Source organism: Sorex araneus, chromosome 3 (assembly GCF_027595985.1).
Source record: "Sorex araneus isolate mSorAra2 chromosome 3, mSorAra2.pri, whole genome shotgun sequence".
Classification (NCBI taxonomy): Eukaryota; Metazoa; Chordata; class Mammalia; order Eulipotyphla; family Soricidae; genus Sorex; species Sorex araneus.
The window spans coordinates 175045362-175066162 of record NC_073304.1 but is presented as its reverse complement, the minus strand read 5'-3'; the positions used below and the strand labels follow the sequence as shown (position 1 = coordinate 175066162).

The 20801-nt window shown below is 41.1% G+C and overlaps 2 protein-coding genes and 1 pseudogene across 2 annotated transcripts; all 3 read left to right on the top strand.

Annotated features, from left to right (window-relative positions):
• The first annotated feature begins 2840 nt into the window (after positions 1 to 2840).
• LOC101537363 (olfactory receptor 147-like) lies at positions 2841 to 3970 on the top strand (annotated as a pseudogene).
• A 10482-nt stretch (positions 3971 to 14452) lies between these two features.
• On the top strand, positions 14453 to 15391 carry LOC101546622 (olfactory receptor 8D2-like). The gene has a single exon (XM_004605137.2). It carries the CDS (start codon positions 14456 to 14458, stop codon positions 15389 to 15391), a length of 936 nt encoding a protein of 311 aa, XP_004605194.1. The 5' UTR covers positions 14453 to 14455.
• Positions 15392 to 19010: 3619 nt separating this feature from the next.
• LOC101546364 (olfactory receptor 8D1-like) lies at positions 19011 to 19946 on the top strand. Its single transcript, XM_004605136.2, has one exon. It carries the CDS (start codon positions 19011 to 19013, stop codon positions 19944 to 19946), a length of 936 nt encoding a protein of 311 aa, XP_004605193.2.
• Positions 19947 to 20801: the final 855 nt, after the last annotated feature.

Genomic DNA, 20801 nt, shown 5'->3' with positions numbered 1-20801 from the left:
AGCCTGTTATCATCATCGTAATTGAAGCTTAGAGGTAATTCAGCAATAAGCATGCTCATGCTGAGTGTAGGAATTCAGTGTTAAAGCATTTTATATTTCACCTGCCTGAAAATGCATTTTTCATACAGACCAGGGTAGAATTTAAGGTAGAAAACAGTTATGTTCAGATAATGGAGAGAGTAAGGGCTTGATCATTGGTCTTTGTATGTGTAATCCTTGGTGCAGTTTTTCCTCTCGGAGAGCCTGGCAAGCTACTGAGAGTATCCCGCCCGAATGGCAGAGCCTGGCAAGCTACCCATGGTGTATTTGATATGCCAAAAACAGTAACAACAGGTCTCACAATGGAGACATTACTAGTGTCTGCTTGAGCAAATCGATGAACAAGGGGACAACAGTGTTACAGTGCTATCACTATCCCTAACCTCGGAGGGGGTGGGTTGAGTCTCCCTCCCCGCCCTGAAGCCGGAGGTCTTCGGCTGCCAGAGCCCCGGCAGCCGAAGACCTCCGGAACCCAGCTACAGTGCTAAAATCAATATATTTCCAGGATCTCAATTTTATTTTAAAATTTTATTAGACATTTTCACTCGGGAAATTCTCTAAACTGACTTTTAAAATAGCTTCAACACTTGTCTAAGTAAAAAAAAAAAAAAAAATCAAATTGTCTAAGTGAAAGATTCCCAGAAGAGGGAGCTGTTTCGCTAGATGATCCTATCAACACAAATTTGCAGTTGAGAAAATTTCCCTTCTCTGATAGGGACAGTTTTATTTTAAATTTTCTGTCAGGTAGATCATATATTTCTACTTTACCAGGGCTGGTTTGTGGAAAACTTTCAAACTAATTTAATATATCTTCTTTCCTTGAATTTATGAACTGTAGACAAAATAGCCACCTGTCCTAAGCTCAGTGGATTGGCTTTGTACTGAAGAAATACAACTTAGCCCCTTGCCAGACACTGAGGGCCATTTAGATTTTGAGTCCATTGGCTATTGCCAAATCCCATCAGCACCGGACAGGTGAGACTGGAGGATTTTTGAACTCAGCAGCTTCCTGAGGTAGTGGGTTCCAGAGCATATAGGAATGCAACCTCCACCCCATCCTTATTATTATTATTATTATTATTATTATTATTATTATTATTATTATCACCAAGAGGAAACTTGAGGCCAAGACTTGACAGTCCAGTTCAGCACAGGGCCAGTGGGAGGGGCGGGGGTGATGCTGTGTCCTCAAGTTGCTCAACTGTGCTCGTTTCCCGGGTCCCCCTCACCCATCTGAGTCAGGCTCTTATAGAAACTGGTCTTCTCTGGAGGCCCTCAGAAGTTGGGGTTTGTATTGAGCACCGCTAACCTTCCTAGGGAACTGTGAATGCACAGGGGCGGTCCTCAGATAGATCTTATGACCAGACCCTTGAATTTCTCTAACTGCTTCCCTGTGTCTTTATTTCTTGGATGAACGGAGTGCAGGACCCTATTCACTAGATTCTGGATCCCTTCCAGGAGGAATCTGTGCAGGAATTGTCTTCAAGTCAGTGTGTTCAGGTGGGGAAGGAGTGTGTCCGCCTGGTCCTCTGCCCCCTGGCTGACCTGGGAATGTTGATTTTTGGCTCTTTTGTGAGGGATGTACAGTTGCTACAGGGAAGAGAAAAACAGTAAAACATATTGAGTCCCTAAGGAATTTGAGACAAATATTACCCAGGGTGGATTCCTCTGTCCCTCTCGGAGAGCCCGGCAAGTACCAACAGTATTCCGTCCGCACGGCAGAGCCTGAGAAGCTATCCGTGGTGTATTCCATATGCCAAAAACATTAACAAGAAATCTCACAATGGAGATATTACTGGTGCCCACTCGAGAAAATCGATGAGCAATGGGATGACAGTGACAGTGATTCCCCAGGGAGTAACTGCAATGCTCTCAGTTCCCTGTTAAACCTGAAAACTCTCTCTGCGAGGCAAGTGAGCGGGCTCAGGCCCTGCTTATAGAGTGTGATGTAGATGCACATTACAAGTGGCCAAAGTGATTATAACAAAGACTTTGTTTTTAGTGAATGCTGAGAGAAATAAATGCCATAGATTGTGACTTATATATCTAGGAGATTTTGACATCCTACCAGCAATTACTTGTGGTCTACACTTCCTTAGAATCAAAGAAACAAGATTTTGAACAAACATTGGCCTTTCAGGATCATGAGAACAAAAATAATGATATGCACTGAGGTTCTACCTCCAGGTGGGTGAGTTTCTGAATACGTTGATATTTGTTCTCTCTTTGCTTGAGATGGAAGTCAGATCACATTTGCTCTTTCCCAGTTTTCAGTGTGTAGACTCAAGTAAAACTGGTGGGAAATTCTGTTTGAGAAGGAGAATATTATATCAGTCAATTCTCTCTCCAGGGCTCCAACATGCACTCTTGCATCTGGGTCTTTTGCTCTGTGACACTGGGCAGTCATCCTTTTTAGATTCCATCACTCCGTTTTGCATTAGAAACAGCTTCCTGTCTTCCCTTTCATTACTAATGCATTCTCCACAAAGCAGTCACCCTCTAGCAGCTAAGGTTACTTACTGTCTCCAATTTTATGGGTGAGCAGAAGGTCCATCTGGAGTGAAGATACAGTTGTCTGGGTGCAGTTTCTTGTTTTTTCGCCCTTTTGGGTTTCCTCTGACTTTGTGTTTATAATTGGTAGCAATCTCTGGGCATTTCCGCCCTTCCTCTGGGGTCCAGTTTGAACTAGACTCAGATACTCCCAGTGCATTCACCTTGTGAGTGAGAGGAAATATTGAGGGTCAAACCAATTTGTTCACCATGACTTTTCTTCCTGTGATCTCAGATTCCCTTGGAGAAGAATGGCTCCTGCCAATGGCTCTTTAGTGACTGAATTCATCTTGGAAGGATTAACAGACCAACCAGGTCTCCAACTTCTCTTGCTCGTCATCTTTCTAGTAATGTATATAGTCACCGTGTTGGGAAACATGGGTTTGATGACTCTCATTGGGCTGAATTCCAATCTCCAGACTCCCATGTACTTTTTCCTCTTTTTTTTTTTTTTTTTTTTTTTTTTTTTGCTTTTTGGGTCACACCTGGCGATGCACAGGGGTTACTCCTGGCTCTGCACTCAGGAATTACCCCTGGCCATGATCAGGGGACCATATGGGATGCTGGGATTTGAACCCGGGTCGGCCGCGTGCAAGGCAAACGCCCTACCTGCTGTGCTATCTCTCCAGCTCCTACTTTTTCCTCTTTAACCTGTTGTTTGTGAACCTCTTTTATTCTACTGTGTTTACACCCAAGATGCTAGTTGACTTCATGTCAGAGAAGAATATTATCTCCTACACAGGGTGCATGACCCAGCTTTACTTCTGCTTTTTTTTCCATTTCTGAGTGCTATGTGCTGACGTCCATGCCTATGACCGCTATGTGGCCATCTGCAACCCACTGACGTATAGCATCGCCATGTCCCCTAAGGTGTGTGCCAGCCTGATGCTTGCCTCCTACTTGATGGCGTTTTCTGGTTCCCTGGCCCACACTGGATTCATGCTGAGACTGACCTTCTGTGATGCCAGCACCATCAACCACTACTTTTGTGACCTCCTTCCTGTGCTGCAGCTCTCCTGCACAGACACCTACGTCAACGAGATGGTTGTGGTCATTGTGGTGGGCATCAACATTGCCGTGCCCTGTCTCACCATCTTCTTTTATGGTTCCATTGTCTGCAGCATCTTCTCATGAGCTCCACGGAGGACAGGTCCAAGGCTTTAAGCACCTGCAGCTCCCACATCATTGCTTTTTCTCTCTGCTTTGGATCGACTTCATTCATGTATCTCAAGCCACCTTCTGCAGGGACTATGGACCAGGGAAAAATCTCCTCTGTCTTTTATACCAATGTGGTCCCATGATGAACCCCTTGATTTACAGCTTGCAGAACAAAGATGTTAAAGATGCTCTGAGAAAAATGCTGAATAAGAGAAAATTTTGATAAGAGTTGGTGACTTTTTGCATTTGTATGTTTGGTAGTTTCAGTTCATAGATTTCTTATGCAATTAAAAAAATTCATGGTTAGCTGAATTTAAGGCTGCTTTCAATATTTTTTCTACTTCTTGTATATAGATCTTCTTAGTATTTATCACTAGTTATACATAGTCTCTTCTTCCTTTCCTGTTATAATATTAAATTATATTTAATCCATCTTATTTATTCTGTTTGAACTTACTCCATTACTTTGAACAATTCCTTTGGGATTGGGAGAGAGGTATAATGTGTGAAAGTAAAGCCTTTGAAGAAAACTTTTGTTGTTATGCTGAACTTATTGAAACAAATACTGGTAAATGAATTAGGATAGGTGCACATATTTTATTATTTTTTCATGTTATGATAAACATTGGGCTGGAGCGATAGCACAGTGCATGGGGCATTTGCCTTGTATGCGGCCAACCCAGGTTTGATTCCTCCACCCCTCTCGGAGAGCTACTGAGAGTATTTCACCCGCACGGCAGAGCCTGGCAAGCTACCCATGGCATATTTGTTATGCCAAAAACAGTAACAGCAAGTCTCAAATGGAGATTTACTGGTGCCCGCTTGAGCAAATCGATGAGCAATGCGATGATAGTGATACAGTGATGATGAACATTGTAGAAATATAGATTTATATTGGGTCATAGTTAATAAGTTATTCTATATAGTGCATTGGAGATTAGATGGATTTTTTAATGAAGTCTTGAGTCAAAAGGCGTTTTCCTATGTTGGACCAGTATTAACTATAGCACAGTGGATAGGGTGTTTGCCTTGCACGTGGCTGACCCGGATTGAATTCCTTGTCCCTCTCAGAGAGCCCGGCAAGCTACTGAGAGTATCCTGTCCACACAGCAAAGCCTGACAAACTACCTGTGGCATATTCTATATGCCAAAAACAGTAACAACAAGCTTCATAATGGAGATGTTACCGGTGCCCGCTGGAGCAAATTGATGAACAATGGGACTACAGTGCTACTTTGTTACTCTATAGAGTTCTTTCTTGAAGTAAGGGGTGAAGAAAACAGATGGAGTGTTGAACTTAAAATTAACCCCCCCAATCTACTGGGGACCATATTACTTTGTAGGGTAATAAGGAAGAAATTCACATGACTGTAGCATGGGATGGGTATCCAGTGAGGGAGAAATTTTGTTTCTTCTTATTCTTGTTGTTTCTCTTCCCTTTTGCTCTTTTCCTTTCAAAATTTAGAGGGAGGATTCACAAATTTTTCAAGTATTTTTTTCCCATTCATTGCAGATAAATGTTGTTTGGTAGTGGTAATAATTCCTTCAGATAAAACTTTAGAGTCCGTATTTGAATTTCGTAGTATCTCTGTTAGAGTATTCTTTAGGCATCTGAACTTAGCATGTGAAAAATAATCTTATCAGAGCACCATCTCCTCACCAAATTCTTATTTTCTGTGATTTATATCACTATGAAAGGCACTGGCTTAATTGTTTTCATATACTTTTGAAATGTTTAAAATTGTGATCTCCTGATTCCATGTCACACCTACTCAACTATAGATCTGTGAGTAGGGCTGATGAAACTGTACTTTTGATATTGTTCCCGAGTGACTGATTATATTCCTATCTGATTAATTTAGTGATTTGTAACTATTCAGTTTGAATGTTCTGTGAGTCAACATCAAATGAGTGAAGGTGGCCAGATTTCCAGTTAGAAATAAAATTGGTCTGGGAAGTGTCACACCTGGTAATGACAGTTAATACTGTTTTGTATACAATATACAGCTGAAAGGAATATTATGTAAATTCTATTTTAATGAATAGAAACAAAGAAAAGAGACAGTTCAGGGAAGGAAAGACACAGGTTGGATGCCAAAGGAGGAACAAGTAGAGCAATATAGAGGCTTCTTCGAGGACCATGAAGAGCATGTCGAGAGGAAGCTGCGTCATTCTGCTCTGCCATTTAAGCTGCGTCGAATGGAAGCAGGAAAGCCAGAGCTAGGGCTTTGATTTTTCTAGCTAGGGAGGAGTTCTGTTCCTTAATGTTTTCCATACTCCCTCAGGTTCTCTATTTCCATCATATGCTGAAAAGGGATTACCATCTGCTAGTAGAGACAGTGGTGGAGGACTTTAGGAGAGCGGAAATGGTTTAAAAACAACCTACAGAGGCTGGAGAGTTAGTACAGAGGTTTAAGCACACCCCTTGCTTCTGACCCACCCAGGTTTTCTCCCTGGCACCAGATGGTCCCCTGAGCATCACTGGATGTAGTCCTGGAGAAGCCTTCCACAGCACTGTCAGATGTGTCCTTGGGACGCAGCCGGGATGGTACTAGTGGTCTTTGGCACTGCAGGGCTCAAGCGGCTCCACATCCTCAGACCCAGCCTGTTGGCCGAGAACACTGGGAGGGATCCCTGCAGCTCCCTGCTTGGGAGAGGGAGATCCCTCTCTAAGCACACGACATGATGTCTGGTAGGTGCTGAACCTGGCAGAGACTTAGGGGGCAAATGCAGCTGAAGTCAGAGGCATGGAGGGCACAGAGAATACTGCTCAGCTTCTGGCTGAATGACTGGCAAAGGCACAGGCATAGTTTTGTCCCACAGTGCCTGAGAATGACAGAAAGACAAAGGGCAGCAGACATGCTGGTGCCCTGCAGGGGTCTCTCTGAGGAACTGGAGGGACTGCTGAGGTGAGAAGTCTGCAGCTTTTCCTGCTGCCCACCTCAGCTCCATTCACATGCAAACAGGACAACTGAATGAACACCCACTTGGGCCTTTTCTCATGAATTGAGACTTGGTTTTCCTCCATTGTACTTGTATAATTGTGCTTGTTTAATTTTACATGTTTGTTGGGCACTCAATAGGTCCTATTTATTTTAGAAGATACCTTTAATCTTAATTCAAATCTGTTACTTTTTTTTTTTATCGTATTTTAGACTTTTAGTGTTTGATTTCTTCTTTGTAGCTTTAATCATTTTAAGCAAATGTTCTTATGTTCTCTAATAGATGTCCAAGGACATGGATCCTAACAGTGTTCTGCTCCACCGAGTTATGAACTAATGGAAAATAATTATGTAATTATTGGAATAAAATGTAGATGTATCGATAAAATGGTAGGTTAAGCACAGTGGAGGAGAGAAATGATGAATAGAAAAATGATCAGAGTAAATTGTATAATAAGCAGCAGAGGACAAGGAGAGACAATCTGAATGTGAATCTAGGTCATAGAGAAAGAGAGAGACAGAGAGAGCGAGAGACAGAGACACAGAGAGAGTGTTCAAATAGGAATCCAAGACAGGATAGTATAGAGGCCATAAATTAATGTATAATGAGTGGTTTATTGTTTTGATTTGAGAAAAAGGATATGAATTATTGCACACAGAATAAATGCCTCGAAATGTTGTGATCAAATTTTGAAAATCCAGAAAACAATTGAAACGGGGAGAAGAGCAATATAAAAAGGAAAGTGTAATTAATGCAACAATTACTTGAGATCTCATATATTCTTATAGGGCAGAAAACAGATGGATTATTAAATAGAACAATTCAGAGGTTTCCTGGGCAACCAGGATCTCGGGCTGTCTGAGGGCAACTGGAACAGAGATTCGGATAAAATACTCACTGAAAACAATGTCGCAAAATACTTGGTCTTTTTATAACATTTTATAATGTGCAATGTTTATTATTGACTTTTATATTTTATTTTTTTGTACTTTCCAGCAGTGCTTAGGGGTCAGGGAGCCACTCCCCAGTGGTTCTTGGCCAATGGGGATGGTCAGTTCCTTGCTACAGCCGAAAATATGTTGTCACTTGGGCCCCAAAGGGCCAGGGACCACTGAGGCCACCCAGGAGGTGCCAGGGGACACCAGGGCCATCCCCAGCAGTGCTCAGGGGACTTCTAGTGCTACATTCCTTGGGGAACATGCCAGGATGGAACCCATTAACAGAGACCAATCCCTTGGGTGATGAAATATTTCTGAGATTCATTAGAGCTTTAATTTGTTATTGTTGTTTGATCATTAATTGTGTAATGCACACAGAACCAAATCATGAGAGAATTTGTAAACCACTGGGAATTTGTAGTTGTATATACTACACCCCTCTCAACATTTCCACTCCATATAGGATTTGGTTTTTGAAGGCAAATTAAGGTAAGAGAATATCAATCAGAAGCCATGGAAGCAACTCCTCTGGCATTTGAAATGATTTTATTTAAATGGTTGGGTTAATCACGTATAAGATATTAGGTTTATATTATCCGAAAGTTCATAATACATAATATAAAGCTCTTTTTGAAAGAGACCCTATCAATTGGAAGCAATTCCAATAGGATTGGCAGGGGCAGGGGCTGGAGCAATAGTTCCTCAGGCGGGGTGCTTACCTGGCATGTACTGACTCACTTTCAATTCCCACATAGTCCCATGAGCTCACCAGAAGTGATCCCTGAAGGCAGAGCCAGGACAAAGCCCTGAACACAGCCCGGCCTGGCCCCCAAACAAGCAAACACACAAAACGGACAGACAAGGATATTGAGTCAGAGTTGGTACAGTTTCCCCCCAAAGTCACAAAACTGTCTGATGGCATAGCCAAGATTTGAGCAAAAGTCTGGACTCTGGGTGAGCTCTGGCATTGCCTTAAAGCACTCTATTCTCATATTAGTTTTTCTTGAAAGATTGTATTCACTAATAGTTCAAAAGGACTTAAAAGATGCAAGAGAAGTCTACTGCTGGAAAATATTAGAAATGGAAAACTTAGATTTTATTGTATTTAGTTACTCTCTGCCCATCTGTACATTGGATGCAAATGCCTATGCAAGTGTCCATGGAGATTTCTCTCCATGACCTGTATTTCAGTTCCAGTATTTCCTATCAAAATCCCAATAAGCTAAACAAGTTCCATGGAGTCCAATATATTTTTAATGTTTTATTATGATTAGAAATTAAGTCATAGTTTAGGTAATATTACAGTTACAAGAGTGTTAAAGTTTATGGTGTTGGTGTACAGAGGAATTGCACTAAGTGCCCACGACCCTCCATCAATGTCTCTTGGTTCTGTGTTTGATGGGTCGCCCTCTGAAGTCTGTGCCACCGATTTCCCTGGAGTCTCTGCTCTTAGGCAGATGCTTTTCAAAGTCAGATGGTCTCCCATCAAAGGCATGCTTGGCAAATGCCATACAGAGTGTCAAGTTTAGTATTAACATTTTATTATGATTCTCTTTTATGTTTGTTTTGACCCAGGTCTGGTGGCACTCAGGGCTTCTGGCTCTGTGCTCAGGAATCACTCCTGGCAGGGCTGGGGGGAACAAAGTTGGTTTTGGGGATTGAACCTGGGTCAACAGTGTGCAAGGCAAGAGCCCTACCTGCTGTACTATTGCTCCAGCCTCTGTATCTAAATTCTAACCATCTCAGAATTGTTGAGATTACTTAGATGTGGAAAGTATTTAAGGACCTCTTGGCGCTGCTTTGGGTTTGCCTGGGCACTGTGCACAGTAGCTGTTTGTAAGAGAGACAAGAAAGTGGATGCAATTGGCAAGACATCTCCTTCTTACATATGAACAATTGTGTGCTGTTATTTGTAGGTTTACATGCATCCAATGCTTGGCAGTTCTGCCGAAGCTGCTTTGGGGACCACAGGAATTTCCTGGCTTCTTTGTGTCTTGAATGAAAACTTCTGAAGCTTTTTTCTTGTCAGAGTGTTTATTTATTTTTTTTCTGAGACACTTCACTGAATAAACTCACACACTTACCCCTTAACATCCCCAGGGATGAGGGTGCCAGCAGTTTGGCTGTGGCTTTGGCATAATACAAAGTATTTTTTTATAAATAAAGAACTATTTTATAAGTATATAAAATAATACACTATAGTAACTGATAGTTGTGTAGTGGCTTAAAGTTCCCAGACCTCAGTCCAGATTTAAAAATATTTTTTATTACTTTTACAGACAGGAAGAAAAGACCCAGAGTTGTCAATGACTTGCTCTGGGCATGCTCTGAACAGGTCTATGTTTTAAAGGTAGGAGTTAACAAGAAGGATTGTCATGCTAGATTTGTTCGTCTGTTAAAGAAACATGCTCCATAGTTGTGCTTTTTATTTAGTAAGGCACAGGTTTATGTACACAGAAACACACACATGTACCCTGCATGCTTCATGTGTGACTTGGTGACAGATCTGGGGAGTGAGGAGTATTCTTGTTTCCCTGAATTGTTGATATATAAACACCAGCTACTTCCCCCAAAGAGCCATTTCTGCTTTCTGTGGAAGAAATTGTTTTCCGTCTGTGCTGTGGTGGCAGTGGCATTGTCACTGTCATTGTCATTGTCATCCTGTTGCTCATCGATTTGCTCGAGCAGGCACCAGTAACGTCTCCATTGTGAGACTTGTTGTTACTGTTTTTGGCATATTGAATATGCCACGGAGAGCTTGCCAGGCTTTGCCATGCAGGTGGGATACTCTCAGTAGCTTGCTGGGCTCTCTGAGAGGGGCAGAGGAATGGAACCTGGGTCGGTAGTGTGCAAGACAAACACTCTGTGCTAGTTGAAAATGTCAGTATCATAAACCAACAGCTTTGGGGGAGAATAATTGGGAGAGAAATAGTCTTCCCACAGAGAAACATACTTGCTTTGCAAATTGTACATACTGAATTCAATTTCATAGGACAACATTCCATTGAAATCTCTCAGATATTATTATTGCTTAACTTGAAAGTATTTTCTTTACTCATTTATTTTGGTAGGAAATTTGAATATTGCACTTCTTATTTCCCTGCCTTCTTGAGTTAAATATATTGAAAAAATAATAATCTTTGTATTTGTCAAGCCAGTCATTCTTTGTTTGGGGGGGCACATCTGGTGTGCTCAGGGATCACTTCAGGTGGGTCTTGGGGGACCATTTGCGGTGCCAGGGATCATAGGTACTGATAAGATGAGAGGTGAGAGCTCTGCCTCCTTGTACTATGCTTGGCTCAAGGCAATCATTCTTTTTTATTTTGCAATGCTAATCACCATTATTATTATTATTAAAATTTTTTTATTAGTGAATTACCATGAGATACAGTTACAAACTTAAGAACTTTCGTGTTTGCATTTCAGTCATACAGTCATCATTTGCCCATCCCTCCACCAGTGCCCATTCTCCTCCACCAATGTTCTCAGTATCCCTCCCCCCCACCCCATCCCCCACCACCCCACCCTGCCTCTGCGGCAGGCCATTTCCTTTTGTTCTCTCTCCTTTTGGGTGTTGTAGTTAACAAGGCAATCATTCTTATGCGAATGAACTTTTTGGAATGCATCTAGTTTTTATATGCTGAGTCCTAGACAACTGTGTAGTTTGTCTTTTTTTACCCACTTTAAAAATAATTTTCTTTTCATTGAGAAATTGTTCTTCTCATTATCATAAGCTTAAATAAATGTATCATGTTTCCTCCCTGTAAATTTATTACCCCCATTTGATCTCCAGGTTTGTTAAAATTATTTCTTGGGGAAAAAGAATAACATACTAGTAAGAGAGGACCTTAGTGCGATAAAAAGTGAATAAGTTTTATTTTACTTTTTTGTCTGTTTATTTTGGGGCCATGCCTGGTGGTGCTCAGGGCTTACTCCTGTCTCTGCACTCAGGCAAACTCCTGGTGGGCTTGGGGACCATATAGGGTACCAGGAATCAATCCTGAATTGGCTGTGTGCAAGGCTAGCACCACTGTACTATGACTCTCCCTGGAAAAGTGAATAAGCTTTAAAAAGGGATATAGTGACGTTTATACTGAAGGTGTTTTTACTTCTTAGTAACATTGAAGATGTTAAGTCGTGAGGTAAATATCATCAGATAAGGTGAAATATTAGTCCATATTGCTGCCTTTTAAAATCTCACCTGTGCTTGTCAAAGCAGAACCTAATGGGCTTTATTTACTCTGGCAGATCAGCGTTTTGAGTCTCAAACATTGGCAGGAATATTTCTCAGTTGCAGAGGATTCTGTTCTGAGTCCGAGAAAAACCCTTTTCAGGTGTAGTGAGTTCACTAGTATTTGGGAATATGAAAGGAGTTTGGGTGTTGGGGAGCCTGTTGTAGAATGTGGTACCACTAAATGGGTCTCAACCCAAATGCTGACTCCTCCCTGATGACTCATGCAGCGGCTTCTGTGGATCACAAAACATCACAGTCTCGGTGATTTCAGGGGATCATAGGAAAACTTCAGAGCAGTCGAGTATCCTGATCGTGATCATCAGTGATTACAGTGCTAATTGCATTGGCCAATCAGTTATCAGCCATGACTGTCTCTTTTCTTTCAACCTAATTTCTTGGTTTCAGCAACTGAACTCTCTTCTGATATGTTCTTGGAGATAGTCCCATGCTGTGTGACTCAGCCTTTCAGTCAATACTGGAATAGGCTACCTGTTCAATCTGTGATAGGAGGGATAGAGAAAATAGATTGGAGGAATTTTTGAAACATTTGAGAGCCTGAAAATAGAAACAAGATCTGCATCACTTTATGCAAGAATTTCCATTATTTTTCTGATGTGGGGAAAATGGCATTTAAATTCAAACCACAATTGAATGTTGATGTGTTCTCTCTTGGGCATCAGAAATCAAGGAATCTTTTGTTGTTAAATATGACTCAGTGAAAATTGACCAAATTTAGTTTTCCTTAGAAAAAAGGCTCAGTTCTGATCTAATGATACTGATATTATCAGGTCTGTGAGAGTCTGGCCTCTAGAACTGCAGCAAGCAGGAATCAGGGAGGAAGCACTGATTTGTGAAATAAATCTCAGGAATTGGACTGAGAGCCAATTGGACTAAGAAACTTTGCTGTATCTTAAACAGGAGACAAAGTATGGTCTAAGATAACCATTTATGCCATGTTTCTGTCAATTAAAACTACAAGGAAAAGGATTCTTTGACTAATTGAAGTTTTCTTTGCTTTTTTTTTTTTTTTTTTTTTTGCTTTTTGGGTCACACCCAGTGATGCTCAGGGGTTACTCCTGGCTTTGCACTCAGGAATAACCCCTGGCCGTGCTCAGAGGACCATATGGGATGCTGGGAATCGAACCCGGGTTGACCTCGTGCAAGGCAAACGCCCTACTGCTGTGCTATCACTCCAGCCCCATGAAGTTTTCTTTTTCTTTTTTAATTTTTTTTTTTTATTGAATCACCATGTGAAAAGTTACAAAGCTTTTAGGCTTAAGTCTCAGTCATACAGTGATTGAATACCCATCCCTTTCACCAATGCACATGTTCCACCACCAAGAATCCCAGTATACTTCCCATCCCACGCACCCCCCTGCCGCCGTGCGCCTGTGTGGCTGATGATTTTCGCTTTACTTTCTCTTTACTTTGATTAAATTCAATATTTCAACAGGAAACTCACTATTATTATTTGGAATTTCCCCCCAACAATCAGGCCTGCCGAAAAGGCAGCATTTGATAATTAGTTTTTCTTTTGCTGAGAATGAAGAGCATATGAGGTTGTGCAGCCGCAATAGCAGCTGCGCAGTTTTGGATTTCTGGTATTTTAGTAGCTAAGTCCAGAGAAATTTCTGCCAGAAATTGCATCATTGCAAGCTCTTACCATTTTTTAGTGGGCCTTATAAGCTGGCGGTTCCCACGACGCCTCCAGAGAAAGAAAAAGCCGAAAGAGAAAAACCTTTCCCCTCCTGTGACAACATGATGCTGTAGTTCACAGTCTAGAGGCATTTCTGCTGGTGCTGAAAGTAGTGGGCTCCAGGATCAACTTATTGAAGTTTTCTGGCCAGAGGATTAAGTCAGAAATATGAGCCTCTGACGTTATTAGAGCAATTCTGTAATTTCCTTATAAAATTATAGATCATGTCCTTGTGATCACTTTAAAAGGCCTTTCATGTTTCTAATCCCAATTTTAGAGAATATTAATGATATTGACTCAGATAAATAGGTTCAAACTAGAATTTTTAAATTTATTTTTAATATACACAAATTGATCATTATATTTTATTTTTTGATTTTTTAATTAGAACTTTTCAGTTGAGATTCTGTAATTTACAATACTCTTAGTAATGATTCCTCATGCTCATAATTCCAGAACCACAAGCATCTGGAAATGGAATATTTGTATGCTATGAGAGATTTACAAACTATGTTGAGACAAAAATATCAAGGTTTTGATAGTCTCTACCTAGGAAAAGAGGGCACACAATTTAATGAAAAACTAACTAAATCCTTTAAATTGGTGCTTGTCTTCAAAATAACGTACTTAGGGCTTGACCTGGAGGAAGAGTGAAACGGGTCTGACCTCCAAAAGAGCGTTTGAGAGTAGGGTGGAACCACGGCCATGACTTTTTTTTTTTTTTTTTTTTTAGAAAAAACAACAAACACTGAGTCTTTGGAGAGAGGCTTGAATCATGATACGGTTGAGTCAATAAAGGATGATTCTAGGGTATGCGTTTCTAGCACGGGAATCAGAAATAACTTCCCCAACTCACAATCTCCCTTCTTTCTTTGTACAGACAATACCTTACAAGAAATGGTTACTTCAAATGCTTCCTCAGTGACTGAATTTATACTTGAAGGTCTAACCCAGTGTCCAGAGCTTCAGTTGCCACTCTTCCTCCTGTTCCTGGGCATCTATGTGGTCACGGTGCTTGGGAACCTGGGCATGATCCTCTTAATCGCAGTCAGTTCTCAGCTTCACTCTCCAATGTATTTTTTCCTCAGTCATTTGTCATTCATTGATCTCTGCTACTCCACGGTAATTACCCCTAAGATGCTGGTGAACTTTGTGTCAGAGGAGAACACCATTTCCTTTCTGGAGTGCATGACTCAACTTTATTTCTTCCTCATTTTCGTCATTGCCGAAGGCTACCTTCTGACAGCCATGGCCTATGACCGCTACGTTGCTATCTGTCGCCCCCTGCTTTACAATGTTGTCATGTCCCGTAGGATCTGTTCCATCATGATGGTTGTGGTGTATTCACTGGGGTTTTTTGGGGCCACAGTCCATACAACTCGCATGTCCATGTTGTCCTTCTGTGGGTCTCATATCATACGTCATTATTTTTGTGACATTCTTCCCTTATTAACTCTCTCGTGCTCCAGCACCCACATCAATGAGGTGCTGTTGTTTATTATCGGAGGAGTGAATACCTTAGCACCTACGCTGGCTGTGCTCATCTCGTACGCCTTCATCCTCTCCAGCATCCTCCAGATTCGCTCCACGGAGGGTCGCTCCAAAGCCTTTGGTACCTGCAGCTCCCACATCGTGGCCGTGGGCATCTTTTTTGGGTCTATCACATTCATGTATTTCAAGCCCCCCTCTAGCAATACTATGGAAGAGGAGAAGGTGTCATCAGTGTTCTACACCACGGTGATCCCCATGCTGAACCCCCTGATCTACAGCCTGAGGAACAAAGATGTGAAGAAGGCCCTGAGGAAGGCACTGGTGGGAGGGTCATCATCCTGACTGAGGGACTCTCATGGGGAGCAAGAAAAATGAGCCTGATGGGAAGGGAAGGGAGATCCCCGAGTCACGTTACACCCTCTGTGTTAATCCTAGTTGGTCATCATTCTGATCTAACCTATGTCCCACCAACTCCCTTTGGTGAAGGAACACAGTGTTTGGAAAGAACAGAAGCACAATCGCACTGGTGGTTTCCTGTGCTGGCACAGTCATCCAGAGTCAGTGCCCAACCCCAGATCACTCTGCTCTTCTGTAACGCTCTCTCTAAGTTGGTTCATGAGGCATCTGGGAATCTAGTGATGGGATTTGGCAACTGTTGTCGATGAGTGAGAACACTGAAGTTTTCATCATATTTGCAGTTGTAGAACTGTTCATTTGATGGCTGACAGATTCATGGTGCAGAAAAATTGATAGAGGTTGGGGTCACAGGACTACTTAATAAAATTACATGGCTCTCTAGTAAAATTAAATTAAATGTTTGACAATGAAATGGAATGAAAAAAATAAATTTGTCTCTGCAAAAGTTACATTACTCTACCACACACTGCACAATCTCCAGCTCAGGTCAGATGATCTAATTTCCATCTGTGTTCTTTATACTTAAAAAAAATATGTCATTTCAGAAAGACAGAAGTCCTTATGTACTTAAGATGCATTGACTTGTTATTAAAGAACATATTCTCTTTGTTAGTGCCCATTATACTCCAAGGCAATAGAGCATAATGACATTTGGAATGAATGAAGAATATGTCCTTTGTACAGTGAAACAAACAATTTTGTCTGAGTAAGCACAAAGATCTCAAACTGAGTTCTTTAATTGTTTGCCTGAATACCATTTGAATGCATATTTATAGTTTTTAAATATATTAACACATTGCACAGAGAACAGAGCTCAGCATTAAAACTTTTCTGTATTTTGTTTTCCTTAACCTGAATAAAGCAGTGATTCACACATACAAAACATACCTGGTAGGGTCAGAGTGATAGTACAGTGGGTAGGGAATTTGTCTTGCATGTGGCAACCTGGGTTTTTTTTTTTTTTTTTGCTTTTTGGGTCACACCTGGCGATGCACAGGGGATCACTCCTGGCTCTGCACTCAGGAATTACCCCTGGCACTGCTCAGGGGACCATATGGGACGTTGGGAATCAAACCTGGGTCGACTGCGTGCAATGCAAACGCCCTACCTGCTATGCTATCACTCCAGCCCCCGGCAACCTGGGTTTTATTTCCAACATCCCATTTGGTCCCCCAAGTACCATCAGGAATAATTCCTGAGCGCAGAGTCAGGAGTAACCACCGGACATCACTGGGTGTGGCCCCCTTCAAAAAATATATGGTAATGTAAAACTTCAATCTTTCTATAAAAGACTTACATATTAAAATTACACCCTTCCTTACTGTGAGCTTTGAATTCCAGATGGATAGTTATCTATTTTTACCACATAGTTCAGGAGTTACTCCTGGTTCTGTGCTCAGGAATAATTCTGTAGGGACTGGGAAACCCAACTAGATGAGATGAATTCTGAAATACTGGGTGTCAGGCACTGAGCTCAAGTTGGCCACTGCAAGGCAAGTGATTTACCCCTGCATTATATCATTAACATTCTTTCTACCAATTTTAATATTTTATTTCATTTAATTATTGTATCACATAAGTTATTTTCCATCCCTGAACCATATCCAAGACCCTTTATTACACCAATATTATGAGGTAGAGGGATAAGACTTCCTTTTCTTGTTCTTAATCTTTGCAGGAAGGCATCTAGTTTTCTGCCATGAAGTATAATGGAGCCACAAAAGGCTCCTATAAGCTCTGGAGAGAAATTTCTGATATAACTATATCAAATCCAGTGAGAATATACAGAAGAGGGAGGTCATGACTTTCCTATGTGGATCATTATTAGGATGCTTAGTCAATATTCCAGAATTCATCTGACTTGGCCCTAGTAGTGGTCAAAAGAATAAAATAAAATTAATAAAAATCTAAGAGCAATTTTGAGCATGCCATGATTATGGAACACAGAGCAGGGGGCTGGTACTATATATTGATGTAATTAAGAACAGTGTCACCAAAATTGTTTGTGATCATCTTCCAGCCATTCCACATGGGAATTACTATCATGTTGTGGTCAATTTTTTTTCCTTCCAAATACAAATCATGTACATTGGGAATTCATTTATTCTGCATGTGTTGTTGTTTGGGTGCAAGCATAATCTGATAATTGCTTTTTGTCTTTTGGGGAGAATTTTCCCTCTGAGAATATTTCTTGGATGTTGGGGTCCTGGGAGAATACGGAATCACTCATCTCCTTGGAGGTCAAAGTCCTGTGATCAACAAGCCCATATATTCCTTTGCTTAGAAAGGGAAGCTCAGGATAGAGGGATGGAAGGGGACCAGATTTCTGTTCAGTCAGTGTCACTAAATCTTAGCCCTCTAGCAGATCCCAGAGATCACCCATCCAGCTTTTTCGGAAAGCAGAGACGAGGTCCCTTTTCTGAAGAGACACTCTGAATTAGAGACACAGTTGGAGCAGAATCCCAACTTTGGAGATGGTGAGAATAAGGCTTTATTTCTTCATTTCCAATCACTGCCCTTTAATTTGTAATTTTTTAAAGTGTTAAGTGTTGGTAATGACACTGAACTGAAACAGGCGATGCCAGCCCTTTGGCTCTTTCTGTGAGATAATCTCACATTATAGGAAACAAAACATAAACTCATTCAAGTAAGTACACAAATTTTCAGCACTTTCCGTAAAATTGTTTATTATAACATGAAAATTTTTGGGAGGAGAGTAAGTAGGGAGTAGGGAGGGGTGTAACACTACATAACAATATGCTTGACCCTGATGTATTATTGGCTTCACTTGATTCCCGCTGAGTAGGAGTAACTGAGTTTTCCTTTGCTGTGGGCATAAGCAGTGGATCAGAACAGTGCTCTCCTCTGCTTTCTTATGCCTATGATTTTGTCTGATGAAGTCACAGTTGTCAAAGATCTTTCCATATTTAAAAAAAGGAGATATAAAATTTACTTGAATCCCAAACTTGGAACCAAGTCTAATTAGGGCCTGAGCTTCCCTATCAGATCATCCTTCGTTCTTGGATATGAGGTTCCTGCCCATTTCCTGTGGCATTTGTGTGTTGGGGGTCTCTGTGTTTTCTGAAAATGTCTCATGTGTACAAAGGGCTTATGAAGCTTCAGAAGTACTTTCTTCAGACATAACAAAGCTTGATGTTACCACCAAGGTTCCAGATGATTGCTCGGTGCTTTCTCATTCCAGACACTAAAGCGATCTTTGCAGATACAGAAATGCCAGTTCTTGCTTATCAGATATTCTATGAGACTATTGGAGACTCTGTATTGATTTTTTTCTTTTTTTGGTATATCTTTAATTAAGCAAAAATAGATTCACTGCGGATGTGAAAATACAAATATCAACACAGTTGAGTTTTGGCATAACTTATAATTATTATAAAATTAGGTAATATAAGATATGTCTCAACTGCATGATCATGCTTCTCACTTCTCTCCTACTATTAAGTGTTATCATTAGACTTAGGAACATCCCTTTCTTAATTTCTGTGGTTTCTCTTTTTCCTAGTCACACATTCCCTGTCTCCTGATGGAAATGACCAGGTGCAATCACTCCACTGTGACTGAGTTTGTCCTGGAAGGATTAACACACCAGCCAGAACTCCAGCTGCCTCTCTTCTTCCTGTTTCTAGGCATCTATGGGGTCACTGTAGTGGGGAATCTGGGCATGATCCTCCTGATCGCTTTCAACTCCAAGCTCCAATCCCCCATGTACTTTTTCCTTGGTAATTTGTCATTTTTAGATCTCTTTTATTCCTCAGTCGTTACCCCCAAACTCCTGGGAAACTTTGTATGGGAGAAAAATGTTATTTCTTATCCTGGATGTATGACCCAGCTCTTTTTCTTTTGTGTTTTTGCTATTGGAGAGTGTTTTATGCTCTCTGCCATGGCGTATGACAGATATGTAGCTATCTGCAATCCTCTGTTGTACAGTGTCACCATGTCCCAGAAGGTTTGCAATGGCTTGGTGATTGGCGTCTACACTGTATCCACATTGGGAGCTTTAGCCCATACACTTGCCATGACGAGGGTCTCCTTCTGTGGGGACAATGTCGTTCACCATTATTTCTGTGACATATTTCCTCTTCTTAAGCTCGCCTGCTCCAGCACCGATGTAAATGTGCTTCTTGTCATACTTGTAGGTGGGTTCAATTTATTGACAACAACTTCAACCATCTTTATCACTTATGTTTTTATTATTGTAAGCATTCTGCGAATCCCTTCCGCTGAGGGCAGATCCAAAGCCTTTGGTACCTGTGGTTCTCACTTGACAGCAGTTGGGGTCTTTTATGGCTCTCTCATATTTATGTATTTTAAACCATCTGCCAGCACCAGTAGCATGGCCCAGGAGAAGGTGGCTTCTGTATTTTATACCACAGTCATCCCAATGTTGAATCCCTTGATCTACAGCTTGAGAAATAAAGATGTGAAGAATGTGCTGAGGAAAGTCATGGGGATGAGATAAGGACCCTCAGGGGTGCAGTCACAAACATTGAAATTCCTGGCAGTAGCATGACTATTGACTTTCCTCCATTATTTTAATAGTACTAGAAGGTTTTTTGTTTCTAAAAGTTACATCTTGTTCTCATTCACTGTTGAGTCTATGCCACGTGTTATCTATATAGTATAGGCATATATACACAGCTATTCTCCATAATGTTATGCTTCAGTCAGTCATTGATAACATTTAACAGGTTTATTTTCAAAATTCCTCTGGGGTGAATTTTCATAGTTCTTAATCCTCTCCTATTGAGCAAGACAGAGATGGAATAAAATAAACCCTGAACCATGGAGACAGACTGAAAATATTGGCAAATTATGATTTGATGGTTCCTCACAGATCCCGCCCCCACTTCTTCCCCTTACATATTCTTTCCCTTACAAGTATATTTATTACAGAAATTAAACTCCTCCCTAGTGTGTAAAGCAATTACAAACAGATAAACATCTGACTCAAGGCCAATCAATAATGCAGTTTATCTAGAAGGCTGCTTCCTCCCCTCGAAGCTTGAGGCAGCAGAGAACTCTGCCTTTTCAGAGTTCACATGCTTAATAGAGAGACTTTTCTTGCAGTGCTGAGTGCACAAACCTGCATCTGAGTACAGCTCCAACCAGTTCTCCTGGGGCCACTGTTTCTTCCTGTTTTACTGCAGATGCTAGTTATCAAGAAATCCTCTCTTCCCACCATTGCCCGGATAAACATTGTAATAGACCCAGTCTTTTCTGCAGCTCTGACTTGGACACCAGTTAATTTTGAACTATCAATTACAACTATCAATTTTATTTCTGGGTCTGGAGGTGGGGCACCTCAGGTGACGAT